This window comes from Ascaphus truei, chromosome 4 (genome assembly GCF_040206685.1).
Source record: "Ascaphus truei isolate aAscTru1 chromosome 4, aAscTru1.hap1, whole genome shotgun sequence".
In the NCBI taxonomy this organism is placed as follows: domain Eukaryota; kingdom Metazoa; phylum Chordata; class Amphibia; order Anura; family Ascaphidae; genus Ascaphus; species Ascaphus truei.
Window position 1 is genome coordinate 402153274 of NC_134486.1, and position 20795 is coordinate 402174068.

The following is a 20795-nucleotide window of genomic DNA, read 5'->3' on the forward strand; positions in this document are numbered from 1 at the left end:
AAGAGCCAGAGGGAGCAGTAATTGTTCTCAATACATTCCAAACATTCCTGGATATTTCAACAATTTCGCAGAATTCATTTGTTATAGTTCCTGTTGTGGAATATTATGGTAACTATTGGTATTGTATTAGTTACTGAGCAGTGATAGGCCATAAGGCACTTTACAGCACTAATAAAAAAAGCCTTATAGTGAATTCAATGAATGGCCTGGAATGTGTCTTTCGGTGCAGTAAGGTGTACACAGCAATACATAGTAAATATGGCTCTGTGTCTTCATCGTGTTGACATTGACATTGACAACAGCTGCATTAAACCTCACAGTGTTACAGAATCAAAGTGATTTCTTTTTGTAGGGTCATAGACAATTGTTCGTATGCAGAAAGCTGCGTTACCTCATTTTTCTGATGAGATTCAAAATTGCCAAGTTTTTCTGGCTAGATTGAACTCGCTATAATATAGGGCAGAATGGCGAGTTGCAGTGCATCTATGCTACCTGCATACCACCCTATTTTAACATGGCGAATTTACCAATCTCGCCACGTGTTTGGCAATTTTTAAAGTAAAGAAACCTGCTGTGGCGAATTTTATGAATCTCTCCATGTTCTCTGCAGGACAAGCTTCTCTGGTACGTATTTTCGCCAAAATATGGTGCTATTTCCCTTCTCTATCCTCTCTGCATAAGCCCCAATGTTTTAATTTTAATCTGAGATTAAAAAAAAAAAAAAAATAAACAGGTTCACATTGATAGTCACCTTTAAGATGGTATTTAGTTCTGAACATTTCCCAGACTATTTAAAGACAACTTCCAGGCATGCTCATGATTTGTGTTTTGTTGGGACAAGAAATGTTTATGAGAAAAAGTGTGGTAGATGATCCATTTTCACAGCCACTTTCATTACCTAATTGATTAGCCCAAGGTAATGTTATTGAAAGAACACCAACAACTTGTTACAAATGTCAAAGATATCTGCATTTTATTCCCAGTTTTATTTTATCTGATGCGACCTGTCCCTGCTTCCACATGACAGCCCATAGATCAGTTTCAACACTGATCTTATTTGTCCTTGAGGTGTTAATTTGTCTTCTCCACTGCCCTAAGGTGACCAAACCAAGTGAAGCACAGGGAAGCCTGCCAATCTGAGTGCTTCGTTTACTTGCTCATATCAGCTGCTTATCTGGTGAATCAGTGTTGAGGAAATAGCATCTTTTTTCTTTGCAGCAACACTTCCCTTGACAATCAGATGTGTGGCACAGAAATTGGTGGAGCTACATTCCTCTAAATTTAACAGCCTATTCTCTATAGAAGGAGAGCGTGTTTTTAGGTATAATTTACCACGGATAAATTACATTAACAATATCACAATACTCTTTAGCATACTGACCAAAAATATATCGCAAGATTCACATATTGTTGGAAATTTTCCTGGCCAAATTGATAGTTTTGCAACCTATTGCATGCAGAGACTGATTGTGTGTTTAAGCCACTTGGAACAGTGCCAGGGAACATGTACTGCTAAAGTTGCATGGAGCCAACATAAGTAGCACCAGAATGAGACATGAGAGGACTTGAGTAGGCATAGGCTTGGATAAGGAGAGCTGGCAGAGATCGGGGCAGACTCTAGTGCTGTTCGTATGTAGCCCAGTGCTCCTGGCTTTACCCTTTTCCCTGGCCCTAACATTTTAAGTCCTGATAGGAACAGGCAGTGTTGGGGTTAAACTCCTGCACAGAGGCCTTGCTTGTGAGTTGCAGATTAGATAGATACAATATTACCATATCCAGGTGCAGGATTAACAGCAGTTTGGAGTGTCTTGCCTGGGCGGGTAGTGACTGGATTACATGCAAGTGGTGTGATGCCTGTCCATACCTGGACCTGCCCTGTAATGGGGCAGTGTTACAAACCCCTCCCCAGGTATAAAAGTTGGCCCTCCACTAAATTGTGTAGGTTCTGTGGAGTGGGAACTATTCCACCTTGCCCCATGAGGGGGTAAGGGGATTAAGGATGGGCTCTTGGGACCTCAAACCCCTGGGGTTTGATCCAGGGAGAGGTTGAAGTATGATGTACTGCTTCAATAAACACCGGTAGTACCATCATCTGCCGACGTGTGGTTATGGAGGAGGAGTGCTTGTGGGGAGAACTTCTGTCCCTGACAGGAGCCCTATGAGCTGGAGGCGCTGCACTAACAGACCGGATGCTGAGAACCTGCCCTGTTGATACTCCCTAATACCATCTGCAGAGCAGTCAGACTGCTGTGAGTCTACAGGTATGCATCATCACACCGGTAACATGAGGCACTTATCTAGTAAGAACAGATCTCCATTATGGGGGTGGGGGGAGGTTGATAAGGGTGCTACATTTGGAGGCGCTGCTGAGATAATCAACAGGGATAGCTTAAAGGAATTGGATATATGCTGTACGAGAAGTGAATGGGGGCACTCATGGTATCCAAGCCAGATATTCCCAACAGTTTGCAAGCAGGATATGCCAGGGGTAGTATCCAGCTCAAGATTGCAAACCCACAGCTGCTACACTGAGAGGTGCTTGAGAAACATTGTTCAGAGCCATTTGCTATAGATTGGGACACTTGCTGGATCTGAGGAGCCTGAAAAACACTGTATCAGGGCCATTTGCTATAGATTGGGACACTTGCTGGATCTGAGAGGTGCCCGAAAAACACTGTATCAGGGCCATGTCCCACCACATTGTTCTAAGGCTGAGATGTGCTTGACAACCATGGTATCAGCCAAGTGCAGCTGGTGTTTGGGCCCAGTGTGGGTCTCTGGTTTGGGGCCAGAACCCCCTAGAGGGCAACACCAGTGTGTACTTCCCTTATTGAACTGTTCCAGGATTGAGAAGTGCCTGAAAACCACTGTACCAAATGAGTGCACGCAGAGTTAGATCCGGTGAGAATCTCTGGTCTGGGAGCAGAACCCCCAAGAGGACATCGGCGCCTATGCTCAACTACTAAGTCCTTTTAGTGCATGCGGAGCTGCCAGGTGTGGATCTCTGGTCCAGGACCAGAACCCCAAGAAGGGGCTAGCAGCATGCATGCAAGAGAAATTGGAGCAACCGGAGAGATTATGAGGTCTGAATGCGGTTCCCGACAAAATCGGGGGAACCGCGTGGTGAGTTTGCAAGATGCTAGCTCAAGTTTTGCAAATTATTTGTGGCTCGGTGCGAAAAAAAATTAAATTTGTTTATTTATTTTAGTTTTATTATATATGTTTATGGCACTTCTTTGGGTTATTTTCTTGTAGTGAGCCCTGGTTACCAGAGGGTGTTACTATTTCACTGTTTTAATTTGGATTATTTCTTTGTGGCACTATCTCCTCTTGAGCGCCAACCCTGGTTATTTTCTTGCTACGATCTATTCCACCCTGATCAGCATTGCCTGGACTTTGGCTCTTGCGGGGAACATGGTAACCGCAGAAGCTGGAAAGTTAGGAAATCATGTTTTTTTTTTTTCTACAGTTGTTTTTTTTTCCGTAATGATCATGCTCAGCAGCAAGATACTAAGGCCGAGGCTATGCTAGGCGCGTGTGTGACATCACGTGCGCCTGCCGCGGAGGCGATTTGTGGCCATGGGGGAGACGCGACAGGGAGGCGTACCCGAGACGGCACGTGAGCGATTCGACCTCATTGGCCGAACCACACATGTAACCCGGCCGTCATGCGACAAAATCAAATTATTTTGTCTGCTCGGCAATTGCGCGCTCTATGGCCTACCTCATAGAGGAAAAAGGAGAGAGATCCAGCGCTACACGGATTTCAAAATAATGAATTTATTGTGCCACAATAAATTCATTATTTTGAAATCCGTGTAGCGCTGGATCTCTCTCCTTTTTCCTCAGTGTACTTTGGAAATTCCTGGCAGGTACTTCCTTGAACCAGCAGCACCGGTAAACTGTATGTATTTGTTTCTATATTGTGGTGTGCAGCCTTAACCCCCCTTTACATTGCTACCTCATAGAGGCACAGCCTTTTGTTCACATGCACACAGCCTAACACTGTGGCCCAAATACCCTAAAGGGTGCTTAAGCTTTAGCACGCTTCGGCTTCCATTTATATGAAGGAGTAAAAGTGTGCTAAACCATAGCACCCTTCTGTGGGTCTGGGCCTATCTATACGAGTTAAACTAATATAGGCTTCTGTGGAGATTTCTGCTTCAATCTTGAAAAAAAAAAAAAATCAATTGGTATTGTCAATATTGACTCATCGCCTTTCCATTTTGCCCCCCCACACCATTTTGCCCCCCCACCACACTGTTTTGCCCCCCACCCCACCACACCATTTTGCCCCCACCCCACCACACCATTTTGCCCCACCACACCGTTTTGCCCCCCCCACCACACCGTTTTGTCCCCCCCCACCACACCGTTTTGCCCCCACCACACCGTTTTGCCCCCCCTCACACCACACCGTTTTGTCCCCCCCCCACCACACTGTTTTGCCCCCCCACCACACCGTTTTGTCCCCCCCACCACACCGTTTTGTCCCCCCCCACCACACCGTTTTGCCCCCCCTCACACCACACCGTTTTGTCCCTCCCCCCCACACGACACCAGTCCGTTTGCCATCCCCCCTTCCACTTCTCTCTGCTAGATATCCCATGTTTGTGTTTGGTGCTCTGAGCCTGAAAGTATCTCTCCAGTGTCTCCTCATGCACAAAGCTTGAGAGAGCGTGCGTGGGCGCATGAGCGCCCACGCACAGTGCAAGCGTGAACTGGATGATTCCCATTCACAGAGGTAAGCGCGCTAAGCACCAAGCGCATAGTGAGCTCAGCGCCAGCGGGGAGTCAGCCTTAGGCCTGGGACATGGTACAGCAGGCCGTGCTGAGCCGATGCACTTACCCCCTGCATCTGTGATCATCGCGGCTTTAGCAGCCGCTTCCGCATGCGTGCAGAGGCTCAGAAATTTTCAGCAGACAGGTTTGAATTTCGGCGCTGAGGGGAGTGGAGGAGCGGCCACGTGACCGCAACCATCCAATGGGAACGAGGGACTAGCCCCGCCTCCCGCCACGTCTTCGCCCCGCCCCCAAAGCGCGCTCACTTCCTCGCCTGCCAGGACGCAAAAAAGCCCCAGCTTGAGCAGGCGAGGCAGAGCAGGAGCGCGGCTCAGCGCGGCCCGAGGCACCATGCCCGAGGCCTTATAGATACAAAAGTGTATCCCGCGCTGGCAGCTAGTAATAAGTTAAACAATAAAAAAAGAGCTGCATCTAATTTCAACAAAGTACAAAGTTCCTTAATCAAAATCTCATTATTATTTAAAAAAAAATTGTAAAAGATGGTTTCTCATTGATTGAGTTAATTAGCTGGATGTTTTTTTAATTCAAAACATCACAGGTACATTTCCCAATGCATGAATGCCTCTCAGTGTAAACTGGCAACAAGAACAGGCATGTGTCAGGAGTGTGGGCTCTGTGTTCCCTTGTGTATGAATTATGGCAGCTGCAGAAATTACATTTAAATACCAGTAGGGTTTATTCAGGAAGGTGCGACTACAGTGATTATTACTTGGTAATAGCCAATTAAACAAACGACTATTAGGATTTGTAATGGCTAGTGGCCTTGCCCACTTAAAGTACTCTTGGTTTTAGTATATGCTAACACCATTCACTTAATTGACTGGCTCAGTGTAGTGAGTGAAGACTTTTTGTGTATTGCAATGTGTTACAGATCCCACCTTCTGGGGGAAATACTTAGGGTTGCCAGGTGTCCAGTATTGAACCGGACTGTCCTATGTTTGGGCACTCTGTCCAATAAAATATTAGAGGTAATACTGGACATGTGTGTCCGGTATTACCTCTCAGGACATACTGACCTGGCTGGCTTGGGGAGCCGCAGGATTTCCCTGAGCAGGGGTAGAGCAGGGCTGTTGTAGGGGTCTGAGCAGCTTCCTCCATTCTGATTGGCTGCTGCTTGGTAATGCAGCCAATAAGGAGGATGTGTCAGGAGCCTGGGGGTTGAGCCAAGGAGAGGAGGAAACAGCATGAAGCAGAGAGAGGTAAAAGGTAGGTTTGTGTGTGTGCGTGTGTGTCTTGAGAGCGTCACACCTTTAACCATTGTGCCCAGTATTTTTGGAGAAGCCACCTGGTAACCCTAGAAATACTAGTCGTCATAGTACAATATCGAGGTGTAGACGCCATATTGGTTCAAGAGGCATCTCTGAACAAAGGACTTTTCAGACTTTGAATACTTGTGTACAAACAACATATATGAAGAACTCTCTGGATTTTGCATGAATAGGACTCACGGCCTTTAAAGAAGATGTAATTTGATGGAGCATGTTTATTAGTGGTCTTGTTAATTATCATATTGTTGTCATTGTATCTTCGACAAAATAAATCATAACAATAATATAACAGAATATAACAATATCACTTTATTTGTGTGTTTATATATGACCTTAGAAAATATCACATCAGTATAACAAACTTAATCCTTACGTAAAACCAACACAGGAAACATTTTACATGGGCAAATAATTCATACAACACTCTATGAAGCACACATTGATAACTCATGGAGACTTTCATAGGACCTATCAAACTCACGCCCATGTAATATATTAAAAAGCTGATATGTTTGTGTCTCCATAACTAAAGAAAGGCTGTCCACAGTTATAGAACACAATTAAAACTGGTGTTTTTTTATAGAACAAACAAAAATAAAAGGAACTGGAAGTATTCTTAAAACACAGCTCCAACATACAGGTGCGACGACGAGTATTCTAAAACTTGCCTTGGAAATTCTGGGGCAATATCCAGGTAATGCTGCCAACATTTCAGTGAAATTTCTGCAGACAGACTAATGGCCCATCGGATTAACACAGCGGGGGTCCCTGGCAGTTCCATTCAAACTGAATGGGACTGCCAGGGACCCCCTGCTGTGTTAATTCGATGGGCCATTAAATTCTGCAGTTTTTCTTTAGTGTTAAGAAAGTATGGCATGTGGCAAACATTTTTTACAAATGTTGCTTTTTGCGCAAACATTTTTCAACGACATCAATGTCTGAAGAAACATGAAGGTGCGCAAATGAACTGAACATCTACAAAATAGGGCTGACATGCAGACAGGGGTGTACATTTACAGAGATTTAACTTCACATTGCCAAATCTTGATATTCGTTTCAATTAAGGTAAATACAAACTTGAGCTTTCATCCTAAAAGGATATTATTATTTTTGTGTAAACATGCAACATAAAATTAAACCTGAAAATAATCCCACCGGCATTTTTTTTACCCCCACAGTGATTACAAGGTTAAAAGTGACACATTATATAATGCTTTGAACTAAATATGCAACTTTGTAGTTAGGATGCATATTAACAGAATATTATTTGCAATAATTAATCTATCGAAATTATTACTTTCAGTAATTACAAATTCAATAATAAAATAAACATGCACTGTATTCATGATGCAAAATGTTACATGATTTTAGTTTTTTTTTTAATGACTAATATTAACCCCTTTCACTACTTCAGGGTCTTTAATATGTGGTGCTATGCAGTATGCAGTATGCAGACCTTTCCAGCACACACACAAAAACACGAGACAATATCTATTGTCTGCACCGTTTCAATGCCATTACGTCCTAGCTTTCCCTTGTGTTTGACAATAAATTTACCCCACTGACCTGGCCCTGATCAGGTCATTGTAAAATGTGTAAGATTTAGTTACATCTATTGTGCATAACCGTTGCTTCATTACGCAAACAGGTCTTTGTATAAAGGCAGGAACAATTTACTGAGGCTCTGTTATTTTATTTTTACACTGGATCAAATGTAAGAAAGGTTCTTAAATGTAACACGCATCTTTAATTAGGGAGGTTTACGCCCATCTCAAACTTTGCACAGAAATTGATCAAACCTTTGTGTTCGGATTAACTCAAGGAATTGGAAGTTAAAGCATGTGGACAATGCGTGCAAACACGTTGATACACTGGTGGTAAAAGATGCAGGATGAAAACGTGTTTCCTTCTGTTATTCACTAAATGTCATTTATCATAAACAACTATTCAAGTGAACAAATTATTTCTAGCAGCTGTCACTGTCTTGTGAACAAAAGCCTTGGTGTTGATGCTATGGGGCTGGATGGGGTACTGTATAAAGTACTCTTTGATTGATAAGAAATGGTTTCCCTTGAAGAAATACACTATATTCGAAAATAGTTTTCTACTTTAATGTCCAGTTTGAACTCGACTACATACGAGACTCGCAGTGGAAAGGAGAATGGCAGAGTATACTGCACTTACCCTCCTCTATATTTTGCTATGCGCCAGTAGATTACGTTTTAAGCTTTCCTTGCACTCCAGCCCTGGAACCCTTTTTTGTGCTGTGCACCACCATTCTTCTTTCCACTGCTGGTCTCATCAATGCGGCTGGAGCACGCCTGCGGAGCTCATCCCAGCAGGGATCTTGTGTGGACTCCCAAGGTTCTTACTTTCAAAATGATTTGCGAAGATATAAACTTTGGACTATATATTGCAAAATCGTGGGAGCAAAACTAAGGCTGGCTATGGGATTGAGACATGGAACATCTTAGATCATCTCCCCACTGTGGAGGTGGGTCTTTAGTCTCATATTCCCATCATTTGCCTGTTTCAACAAATTGCACCACATAATAAGTGTTGAGGAGATAAAACTTACACTGGAAGATCTACATACATTATTCTGACTGAGGAATGATATGTATATATATATATATATATATATATCCAATAAAACACAGCCATTACAGATGTTTGGAAAATCCACTCAGAGGTTTTTGATTCACTGATATTGGGTGTATCCCATTTCTGTTTTCTACATATGACACTCAATGGAGCTTCACCAAAAATGTACTTGTGTCCAAATTTCCTAGTCCCAAATGAAGCACCCACAAACATGATCAGAACAGCCAATGAGAATAGCTACAACATTAGGGTGGCAATTGCATCTATTCCTGGAGAACCTTGCCTTACCCTTTGGCCCTGAGGCATAATGATGTCATGGGAAACATAACCAAGGCGGAGTGAAACATGTAAGGAAAAAGAAATGCAGCGGAAGAAAAAGAGAGGTATCTGACCTAAGGCACTGTAAATGACAAAGGGAGGAAGAAGAGGTCATGTTTTGAGAACAGGGTAAGAAAACAGATCATAGAAATGAGAAACTGGGTTGGCTCCTTCGTCCAGTGACATTACTCTTCAATCTAAACACAAGTTGCTTCCTTAATCAGCAGGTGCAGTACGGGTATCTTTCACATGCAGATAGATGCAAACCATCATCTCTTCAAACCATATGGAAATGGCTGTGCTTGCTATTCTTCATCTGACGCGTTATTTGAGGGAGGTAATTGCCAGGGCTGGCTTTCAAACAGAGGAATTGCTGAAAGGGACAGCAAATTAAACATTCAATTACAAAGTCAGAAATAAGATCATTCTTAAACTGTGTATTTTAACTCATTTAAATCTGTTTAATCCAAGTCTGCACATTTCTATTTATGCTTGTAATATTTAGCATGGATGGACATTATTTTTTTTAACACATATTGCAATGTTTAACTTTTGTAGAGCCCTGGTGTCACTATAACAGTTAAAAGGCACTCTTGAGACTGCAAAAAATTTTTATGTAATGACAACGATATTTTTAGATCAATATATTGTGGCTGCTATAGATTCTTTTCTTAAATTATATATAGCAATTCGGTTTGTTCTACTTTTTTTTTAATATCGAAGGAATACTGAAGTTAATTTCTGGGCCTTTTAACTGAAAACAAAAATCCATTAGAATTTAGCACAAATCATTGCAGCATTCAGTTTGAAAATCTATAAAACACACAGACATTTTTACCACCCAGAGAGTATTTTAATCATCTAAGTAGATCTCCACTACAAAATGGGAATTAATTTGTGTTGTCCTTGTGTCTAAATCAGGGGTAGACAACTACAGTCCTCAAGTGCCACCGTTGGGTAAGATTTTAAGGATATCCCTGCTTCAGTTTTAGACTGAGCCACTGATTTAGCCACCTATGCTGAAGCAGGGATATCCTTACAACATGACCTGTTGGTGGCCCTTCAGGACTGAAGTTGGCCACTCCTGACCTATATTAATGGCTTATTATGCAGTCACGACAACGTAGGTTCAATATCAGACCCTTCAAAATATGGCACGTTGAAATACTCAGCAAAGTAGCCATCTCCTATTGGAGCCGCCGTCAAAAAATTTCAAGTTACCACTGTGACCAAGAGCAGGGCTGATAGGAGTCCACTTAATAAGCCACTGATTGGGCCACCTGACCTGTGGGTAGCCCTTGAAGACTGAAGTTGGCCACCCCTGTTCTACATAAACCCTCGTTCTACCTTTTGACCTTGAAAACACAAATTCCCAAGGCTGGCCTTAGGGCAAGGCGGTTGCCTAGGGCCCCGCGCTCCCTCCTCTCCCTCCTCATGTAGGCACCGGGATCGAAATTCCGCCCGACAGGAGAGGGGACAGCTGGAGGAGGGAGCTGGTGAGTCCCCGAACCCACGCCGGACTGCACCTCTGCTCACCCCAGTGTAGGGAGGGAGGGGAAGCGGTGTCAGTAGCTGGGGGAGGTGTGTGTAGCTGGAGCAGTGTAGATGGGGGAGGGTGAGTGCGTATATAGCTGGTCTTACCTTATGCGGAGTGGCCTTCCTTCTGCAGCGTAGCATTGCCATGGCGAAACGATGCGTTGCCATGACAACGTGCCGTTGTTACACTGTGATGTCATGGTGCCACACCTCATTGCCATGAAAACGTGACGTTGTTATGCCATGATGCTGCAGGACTACTGCCGGCTTGCCACCTTGGGCCCCGCCAAAGGTAAGGTCAGCCCTGCGTCTGTGTCACTTGTTTAAATTAAATTAAACACAGCCTTGCTACACAGTTGGAAATGTTAGGTACATTAAGAGTAGGGTTAATTAGGATTAGGGCAGGGGTCGGCAACCTGCGGCTCTTCCAGCACCTACATGCGGCTCTTCCAGCACCTCCATGCGGCTCCTCCCGCACCTACATGCGCCTCGCAGGTTGCCGCTCACCAGCTGCTGCCTCTCTCGCTGTGAGCTGCCGGGGAGGCCCGGCCAGCGCTGGTTAGGCCTCTATTTGCCGCCTGGCATCTCCCCAGCTGCTGGGCTGCCTCCTGGTCAGTGAGTACAGGAGAGAGCCAAGCCCTAAGTAAGTAAGTGTATGTAAGTAAGTGTATGTATTATGTATGTATATATAATAACAATCATCTGTTCCTTAGCAGGTCTTAAAATTAGGTAAATACAACCTCAGATGAACAACAACCCATGACATATTACACTGTGTCATGATCTATTTAACAAAAATAAAGACAAAATGGAGAAGCTATGTGTGGAAAAATTAAGTACACCCTTACTGCTTCCATAGGAATTAAGATGCTAAGTAGCAGACAGGTACTGCTAATCAAATGCCCTTGATTAATTGATCATCAAGAAGGGTGACTACCTCTATAAAAGCCGAAATTTTAGCAGTTTGCTGCTCTGGAGCTGTAGGCGGACGCTCACAGAGGTATGCAAGGGAGACTGGTTATGGTGACATTAAATAAGGCTTTTATTGCGCCTGTTTCCTTAACATCAGGAGACCATCCAAACAAGGGGTAAACAAAGCTTCTATTCACTTGGGAGTATTTCTAGTGAAATACTATGCAGTCCACAACTCCCTTTAGATAAGCATGTCTCCCAGCCCCAAACATATAGCATGAAATGAACAGATATAAAAAGTCTTATAAATGAAAGTCTTATCTGTTAGCTGGGCTGCTGTAGGAGAAGCTTCTCTGCTCTCTTGGAACCGCACCCTTGTGTGCACAGGAAATGTCAGGCTCCAGGTTAGAATCTTGTCCCCTTTGTCTTGTGGTCAGCTTGTCGCTCAAGACATCTGTCCTTCCTTGGTTCAGCCCAGTTGTGGACTAAGGAATCTCTGCTCTGTCTCCAAGTTCAGCTCAGGTGTGAGCTAAGGAGTCTCACTTCCTGTCTCAAAAGACAGGCTTTTCTAAGCAATCTAATCAGGGAGGTGTTTGTTAATTGACTACCAGCAGTTAACCACCACACTGCTGGATTAGAGCCACATTACCTGAACAGGGATAACTCCCCTGTTACATACCTCCCCTGTTTGTGGGAAGCTCGGGCTTGCCACGGCCAAAGCCCATCCTTCCACTCTCATTCTAGATATCTCTGTGACTTGAATGAGAGTGGATGGAGGAAGAGAACACTCAGAACTGGAGCCCTTTCTCCAGTTTATTCGTGTCTCCTCCCGAAGGTGCTTGAGATCAGCACTCCTCAGTCGCTCGAGGAGGACTTTTTCTAAGTATAGTCTTTTTGCTATGTGCGCGGTCATGAGATTTCCCTCGCGTCGGGTGCTCGTCTTATTGTAGGCAGACTGTATGGCAGTAGTTGCAGAGCGTTTAAAAACAGCCCTTTGAGTTTTCTGCTCTTGAAGCTGTCTCTCTTCCTTTTTCCCACTCAATGGGGTTGCTAGTTCAGCCTCCTTGGGATTAAGTTGTAATTCCACACCCACTTCCAGAGAATGTCCCATCTTTTCAGCTTCATCAGATAAGGATTCTTCTGGTTTTGATTCAGCACGTGTACCTTCTTTTATTGCCTGTTGGGTGGCTGAAGGTTTTGCTAGTGCTTGTTTAGGTGGTTCAAATTTTGCAACCTTGTCTTTCAGACGAGCGGTATTCCCAGCTCTAACTGTACCCTTGTCTTCATGGGTTTTTGTGGCTGTGGGACACTGACGCTTAGTCAGGGTCAATACTTGTTCTTGTAGAACTTTCATCTCATCCGCGAGAGATCCCTGTTTTTTTAGTGCGACTTGCAATTCTCTTCTCAGGGAATTTATCTGCACGCTTTGCTTTCTCTGAGCTTGCTTCCACATTTTTATTGCATTGTGAAGCACTATGAATTTCTTTGCTCGGGCCACAGTTACTTGTTTTAGTTTCTGGACCTTCTTGTGCTCACTTTTGTGCCGGGTCACCTGGGTTCTAAGCTTGGCCTCTAGCGATGCTTTGGTGACGCTCAGGGTAGCCTTCAGTTTCTCATGCTGCTTTGCGGGGACATACTGGGTAATCAGACGTTCCTGCAGCACTTGAATTTCTTTAACAGCCTGCAGATTGTCTTCCTGCAGAGTTCGCTGCTTCTCCTCGGCCTTCTTGAGGTGTGTACACAGACCTTGCTGTTGGTTCTGCAGTCGGTGCTCTGCTTCAAACTTCTCACCTTCCAAAAGTCTATTTATTTCTTTAAGCTCGTGCAGCTTTTCATTCTTTTCCGTGATGTCGTTTGTCAAATGAAAATTTTCTTCTTTGAGTTTTAAGTTTTTTTTTTTTAATCTTAAATTTTCTACTTTTTCAGTCTCTGTACTATTCAGGGCCTCCTTGCAGTCCTCCTTCCATTTACGCACATCTGCTTTGAGAATGACAGTCTCCTGGCGTGAGACTTCCTTCTCTAGGTGGAGGGTCTGAAGCTCCTTCTGAGAGATTTGGAGATCTGTATTAAGATTGATAATCGTTTCTTTAGAAATGTCCAGCTCCTCAGTGAGACTGTCTAGTTCCTTTCTGGAAACTTCCAGATCTGTGCGACAGCTGTTGGTCTCATGATGTGAGGCATCCAGTGCTCTGCAGAGTGTATGAACCTCTTTCTGAGATACGTCTACGTCTGTCCGGACACTGTTGACCTCTTGTTGTGAGGCATTCAGCTCTATGCGAAGAGTGTATACCTTTTGTTGGAAGACTGTCATCTGCTTCAGTGTCTCCTCATATTTCCGCTTCAGCTTAGCCATCATTATATCAGATTGGCTCTGCTTTTCATCCATGGCGGAAATAGTAGCGTTTGCAGTATCTAGCTCAGTCTTGAGATCGTCCAATTCTGTCCTGGCCAAAGAGTACATTGTGAGCACATCTTTCTGTAGCTTCACGTTATTTTCCAGGAGCCGATCACAGTCACGCCTGGCATTTTTCAGGGCATCCTCAGGGCTGGTCAAGGGATCGACACTCACTGGTTCTGGCTCCGCTTCCCTGGGATGGTTGGTTGGGGGTTCCTCACTATTGGCACCAGACAGACACTTCTTTGGGGTACACGACTTCTGCCTTGGGCCCTCTGGATATTCGGTTAACCGCGGGACGAATTCTCCATTTTCTCTAGACTGCAGGGCATCTCGGTCCCCCTTTTTCTCCACAGGATCTGCGGACGTGTCTGTTCCTTCCACGGTAAGTAAAGAACCGCTTTTCTTTTTCTTTTTTCGCCTTTTTGTTTTGGATGACACCGTCCCCTCAGGGATACTGGGGTCTCCATCTTCATTCAAAATTTTAGCAGCGTCACTGGATCCATCTGGCTTTTCTTGCAACTGTAACAGCTGACGGAAATATTCGGTGATCCACTGCTCCCGCTCTTTCTCCTGCCGATCATATTTGTCTTCATAGGGAGCAGTCTTTTCGGTTCGTACCCAGTTCAGGCACCCCCACCATTCTTGGGGTGTTTTGTGGGTGTGACTCGGTTTGGGTTCCCCATAAGAGATGTCTTCCTACTCATCGGACTGGAAGGGACACTCTTCCGTGGGGTAGGGTTCATTACAGGAACGCTGCATCTTGTCCTCCATTTTGGGGCTATCAGGTGTAATTTTCTTCCTGACCTCAGGAGGCACTATTGCAGCTGTTGCCACTGTATTTGCTAGAACCCCCAATTGTGGTAGTCCTACAGGTGGGCCTATTTTGCTTGTAGAGGTCGTAGCTCTCACAGGCATCTCTGTAGACTTTTTTTTTTCTCTTGGGTAAGTTTGCAATATCAGCAGTGCTGTGCACACATTTTCTCTCATCCTGTATACAGGATGTGCAGTTGCTAGGTAAAAAAGTCTATTTGCTTTACACCATTTACTTGCAAGGTGTAATCTCTCATTAGGTATGCTGGATGTGCAGTTGCTAGGTAAAAACTTCTGTTTGCTTTACACCATTTACTTGCTAAGTACAATCTCTCTGCTTCAGCCAAATAATGTGATTTTCTGCTTCAGTTTAGTCTCAACTTTGGGTATTATGACATTCACTCTTCACACATTGGGATACCTTTTACACAGTTCAGCAATTCCTTTGTTTTAGTAGGCAATTTTACCCTCAGCACTTGTTTACTGAAAATTCCCCTGCTTCAGCACAGTCTTGTATCAATTTTCACATTTTTCTGCATATACCCCATTCACAGCTGGTAGTCCTATGCGGTGTGGCAGCCTTTACTTGCAGAATCAGTACCGCTCGTGGGTCACCATCTGTATTCACTGCTTCAGCTAAACATTTGAAAACATCAAACGCCTATCCCTTTAAGGGCTAACTCACTTCTTGAACCCTGACTATGGCTGGAAGGCAAACCCCCTATTTCAATGGCCATATTACACTTTATTGTGATAGGCAAATAAGGTTTACCTGCTTCAGCAGTCTCTCTCTCTCTCTCTCCTCATGGGATTGGGGAAAAGAGTTCATCTGTGGTTTTGTAAGTTTCAGTGCAGGTTAGATTTCCTGCCTTGTCTGAGTGCCTCTTGCCATGACTGAGTGCTCTTGACTCAGCAGATGGCACTCAGCAAGATAAATGACTCATCAGACAAGAGGCACTCAGCAAGATAAATGACTCATGACTCAGCATGCCTCTTTCAGACATGTGTAGGCAAGAGGCACTCAGACATTTCGTCTCTCCTCGCCCCCCCCCCCCCCCCCCACCCACCCCCCGGCGAGACGCGGCCGCACCGGGCACCGGGCAGATACCTAATAAAGCCCCCCCCCCCTCCGGAAGTGCTGCGTGGGCAGAGGCAGTGTCGGCGGGGAAGGGGGGCAGCGCGTCATCGTCAGCGGGAGCTGGCTTGGTGCTGTGGGGAACGCAGCTCACTCTACCCCCCCCACCCCCCGTTCCATGCCTCGGCCTAGGGAGGTCAGCAGGAGTGGCGGCAATTAAATTTTGAGGGCTGCCGCCGCCGCATGTCAGCGGGTGGGGGGAGCAGAGCTCGTTAGGAGCTGCGGCGGCGGATACCCTCCATGATCCCTGGGCTCCTCTCCTCGACCCCGGCGGCGCTCAGTCAGCGGGACGCAGGAAAGCGGAGGTAGGGAGGAGAGAGGCTGCGCGGCATGGCAGCGGCCGTTAGGAGCGGCGGCTATCGCCGCCGCATATGTCACGGTGTGTGGGGGGTGTGGGGCTGGGGGGGGTGGGGGGGTGATTAGGAGCGGCGCCGGCGGCTATCGCCGCCGCCGCATCTGATTTGTGGAGCGGGTGTGATGTCAGTGTTGGGGTCGGGCTGAGCCAGAACACAGCCCGGCCTCAACTGCCAGCACTGACGTCACATCCGTTTCATTTCTGTCTCCACAATTCTTTTTTGCCCCATCACGAATGAGGTGCCACTAAGGAAGTTTCACTTCAAAACCAAATCATATAAAGAAATCCTATCCCTTTCAGGGATCTAACTACACATCAGAATCAGCCCCTAACTGCTACTGGCCAACTAACCTAGATCCCCAGCTTAAAACAATGCCCTCTCATTTAGGGTCACTAGATTCAGCACAGTCTTTTAGCAACAGCAATAAACATTTGTTTTGTCTTATCTGTTCGTGGTGGGAACTCGGTCCCAAGTGTCCAGGCAAATCCTCTGGTACTGTGATACTTGGAGGGGCCGTCCACCCTGAAACTGGAAACAGGGGAGCAGCGATACCCCCAGCCTCCAGGCTCTAAGGAGAGAGAGTGAAATGCCAACCTCTCTGTTCTAAATACCTGTGTTAGTGATTAGGAGAGCAGGTGAGGGAGAGCTAGACCTATTGTAATCTGTGGTCTGGATTTTCCATCCAGCTGCCTGAGTTAATGTGAAGCTTGGGAACGGATCATTTTTAACTATTCCTGCACTTTCTGACCTAAAACGGGGCAGAAAGCTGCCTAACATCTTTGGACTATGTCACATATCCCCCTCCCCAGCTCACACCTACTGGGGTGAGCGGCCATGGACCTCACTGGGGTGAGTGTCCTACCTGAAATACTTGAGCTAACTCCGCAGTACAATATTAAACATTCACATGACCCGAATATGAACTTTTTTTTTTTTTTTCACGGCAATTATGGACAATAGTTTTTGTCATAAGAGACTATACTTGGCAACCATATTTTGTTGCTCTCTATTAGGGAAATATTTTGAGAAATAAATGTCTAGCACACATTCTTATAACCCAGGATATGCTAAATATACTCACAAAACCAGACAGTTTCTATTACCTCCCTGGGTTTTTCTACTCTAGAATATGAACCTCATTATATATTTACCAACCGAAAAGGGCATTTTTCCTATATTGTAAGCTACCAATATATATATATATATATAATACTGAGTTAAGTTATGGTGAGTAAAAAAAGTGACAAAAACCCTCCACAGGAAAGCAAATATGCAAATATAGCTGTATGCTCATCTGCATGTCTTAGGCAGACCTGCCTAAGACATGCAGATGAGCATACAGCTATATTTGCATATATATATATATATATATATATATATATATATATATATATATATATATATATTTATATAAACTACAGCCTTGTAATCTTAAGGGCCATCAACCCTGTATAGTAATTTGTAGTTTAGCTACATTTTCAACACAGAGAACCAATATAACATTGCAATATTTCAAAATGCTTATTCTAGAGGCCTAATATAGCATAATTACACTAGCTTATTTGCAAAGTTAAGTGACATAGTCCACTCATATAACATAAAAATCGGTCATTCCCAAACATTTTTCCTTTTTTTTTCTTGACTTCCAGTCCATTACATCTTCTGACTTCATTTCAACACCCGCTGCAACCTGCAAATGACTGGACTGTGTCTTTAGCTTCTGACGGAACTCTGGGGCCGGATAGTCTTTGTCTTTATATTGTGGCCCAGAGTGGCGAGATCCGGAAAAATTCAAGGCCAGCGTTGACCTTCGTCGCTTTTGCTTTGCAACCTTTGAACCTTTATGGTACTTCTTACTGCCATGTATTTTCTCACGACCATCACTCTCAGAGATTTGGGATTTTCCCTTTGGGGCAATTATATGGTACTTCGAAGATGAAGCACTGATTACCTGGAGCACCTTCACATTGATGGAGTTCTCACTAACTCCGGCTGTACACTGTGGCATTTTACCTTTGCAGTCGGTAGGCATGTAGTCTTGGGCCTCTCTTTCCTGAGGCCTACATTTATTCAGGCGGAAGTACCGCTGGAAAACCAGTGACGCATTTCTCAGGGTTTGATAGCGAATCCTGTGTCATCCTAGTCAGAGACTGGATTTTTATAGTTGCTCCTTTCATAATGAGGAATCTGTTTCGTACCATGCGGGCACGGTAGAATGATTGAAGAACACAGGCTGCTTTATTCCGGCGATTGAACTGACGAATTTTCATCCCTCTGTAGGCAGCCTGTAGGATGATAGTTGCGGCGCGTTTACGCCGATAATTTTCTCTTTCCCTTCTTCCTTGGATAAGAGCTTTGCAGTGCTTCTGAATTATTCTAATGCTTTTCTCCTTTTTCAAAACGTTAAGTTCCTCCACGAGAGAATTCTGTTTTGTGCATACTTGTCGCAATTCTGTTCTCAGAGCGTCCATTTCTTCCTGGTGCTGGCTCTGAGCGTGCATCAATGCATTCTGTAGTGCTTCCTGCACTTCTAATTTTTCCCGAGTCAACTGTTTCTTTACTTTTTCTGCTTGGTCAGTCAAATCTGAATTTTCCAATTTCAGACTCTCATTTTCTTGCTTTACAGTCTCTAACTCACTTAGGGCAATCTCATGGGTTTGCTTCAACATTCCAAGCTCTGTGTTCAGACCGTGGCCCTCCAGGCGTGAGTTTTGCACCTCTGTGCTGAGCGCGTGAACCTCTTGTAGAGCCTTCCCGTATTTCTGTTTTAGGATAGCAATCGATTTGTCAGACTTAATCTGTTTTTCATCCATGGTGGCAATTACGGTGTTGGCCTTTTCCAGCCTAGTCGTCACCTCTTCCAGGTCACTCCGTAAGAGAGACTCTGTTTTCTTCAAAGCCTCGTACTCCTGTAAAGCTGGAAGTATACACCTCTGTAACTCGGCGTTCGCTTCTCGCACCTTATTGTTAGATTCTTGCTCCTTCTTCCAACATTCTCGCTCCTTCACCAAATCCTGCCACAGGACTTCATAATTATGGCGGGCAGCTTGGAGTGCAGAAACCAAAGCCTCTTTATCCTGGTTCAAGGATTCAGCTTCCCTTTGTTCCTCCTTTTCCTTTGCCACTGTTCCCGTGACAATTCTGCCGGTCACTCCGGTCTGCAGCACATCTCGGCGCCTTTCTGACGCATGTCCTGACAGCGCAGGTTCAAGTGGCTCGGTCACTTCCCCTGTGACTTGAGGAACAGTTTTCTTTTTCTTTCTTTTTGCTTTATTAGCTCCAGAGATATCAGTGGTACTGGGCACACACTCACTGGTATCAGCTTCCACATCTTGCTTGCACTCATAGGGCGTTGCTTGCTTTTGCAGCTGTTTGTCTTTGAAAATTTTGGGGCACACATCTTTCATGTGACCTACTTTATGACAGGCCCAGCATACTAAATTCATCTGTAGGTACGGCTCTCCTCCAGGGGCCACATACGAGTCGTCGTCATCATCATCGTATGGCCTGAAGGGACACTGTTTTTCATGATTATGTACATTACAAAACAAACATTTCATGTCGGTCATTTTAGAAACCCGGCAGGGACAATTTGCTAGCTGCAATTTCACTCACTTCAGCAACTTACATACAGCACTTGCTAGCTGCAAATTCACTCACTTCAGCAAAAGGCATTAGCTTTACAAACAGCACTTGCTAGATGCAAAAAAAATTTCTTCAGCAAAACATTTTGGTTTTCTGTTTGGGTTCAGGGTGCTATTGCATCCACACTTCACACATTCTCTGTGTATGCTAGAAGCACAAGTGATATACACAGTGGGACAGACTTCACTCATAGCATCTGTATTTTACTTCAGCTGGGCGGCCATTTTAAACCCCCGCATTTATTTGCAAACCCACAGACTTTAGTGTCGACCCGCATTCTCCACCATATGTGACAAACGCCCCTCTTTTGTAGCGCTGACGTCTGTCTGGGTTCTTCCTGACACAGTCTTCTAGGGTTAATTATACAACAAACAGGATCATGCAAAGTATTATATTGCTTAACTCAGGCTTCTGCCTGCTTTATTTTCATCCAAGTAAGGGACTGCAGCTTTAACATGTGTAGGCAAGAGGCACTCAGACATTTTCAGTCAGTGGTTCACTTATATCAGTGTCATAGCACTTCACACAGTGTCATTTTTAAGAAATAAAAACCAAATCATATAAAGAAATCCTATCCCTTTCAGGGATCTAACTACACATCAGAATCAGCCCCTAACTGCTGCTGGCCAACTAACCTGGTTCCCCAGCTTAAAACAATGCCCTCTCATTTAGGGTCATTAGATTCAGCACAGTCTTTTAGCAACAGCAATAAACATTTGTTTTGTGTTATCTGTTCGTGGTGGGAACTCGGTCCCAAGTGTCCAGGCAAATCCTCTGGTACTGTGATACTTGGAGGGGCCGTCCACCCCAAAACTGGAAACAGTGGAGCAGCAATACCCCCAGCCTCCAGGCTCTAAGGAGAGAGAGTGAAATGCAAACCTCTCTGTTCTAAATACCTGTGTTAGTGATTAGGAGAGCAGGTGAGGGAGAACTAGACCCATTGTAATCTGTGGTCTGGATTTTCCATCCAGCTGCCTGAGTTAATGTGAAGCTTGGGAACGGATCATTTT

At 44.7% G+C, this 20795-nt stretch overlaps 1 protein-coding gene across 3 annotated transcripts in view; it reads right to left on the minus strand.

The window, feature by feature from the left end:
* Positions 1-6357: 6357 nt before the first annotated feature.
* The window catches only part of FBXO16 (F-box protein 16), a 75680-nt gene continuing 61242 nt past the window's right edge, over positions 6358-20795 (minus strand). For all 3 annotated transcript variants that reach the window (XM_075598666.1, XM_075598664.1, XM_075598665.1), the window contains exon 9: positions 6358-9366. In XM_075598666.1, the coding sequence (XP_075454781.1) occupies positions 9299-9366 (68 nt within the window). In that variant the 3' untranslated portion in view covers positions 6358-9298. The remainder of the gene's footprint in view (positions 9367-20795) is intronic.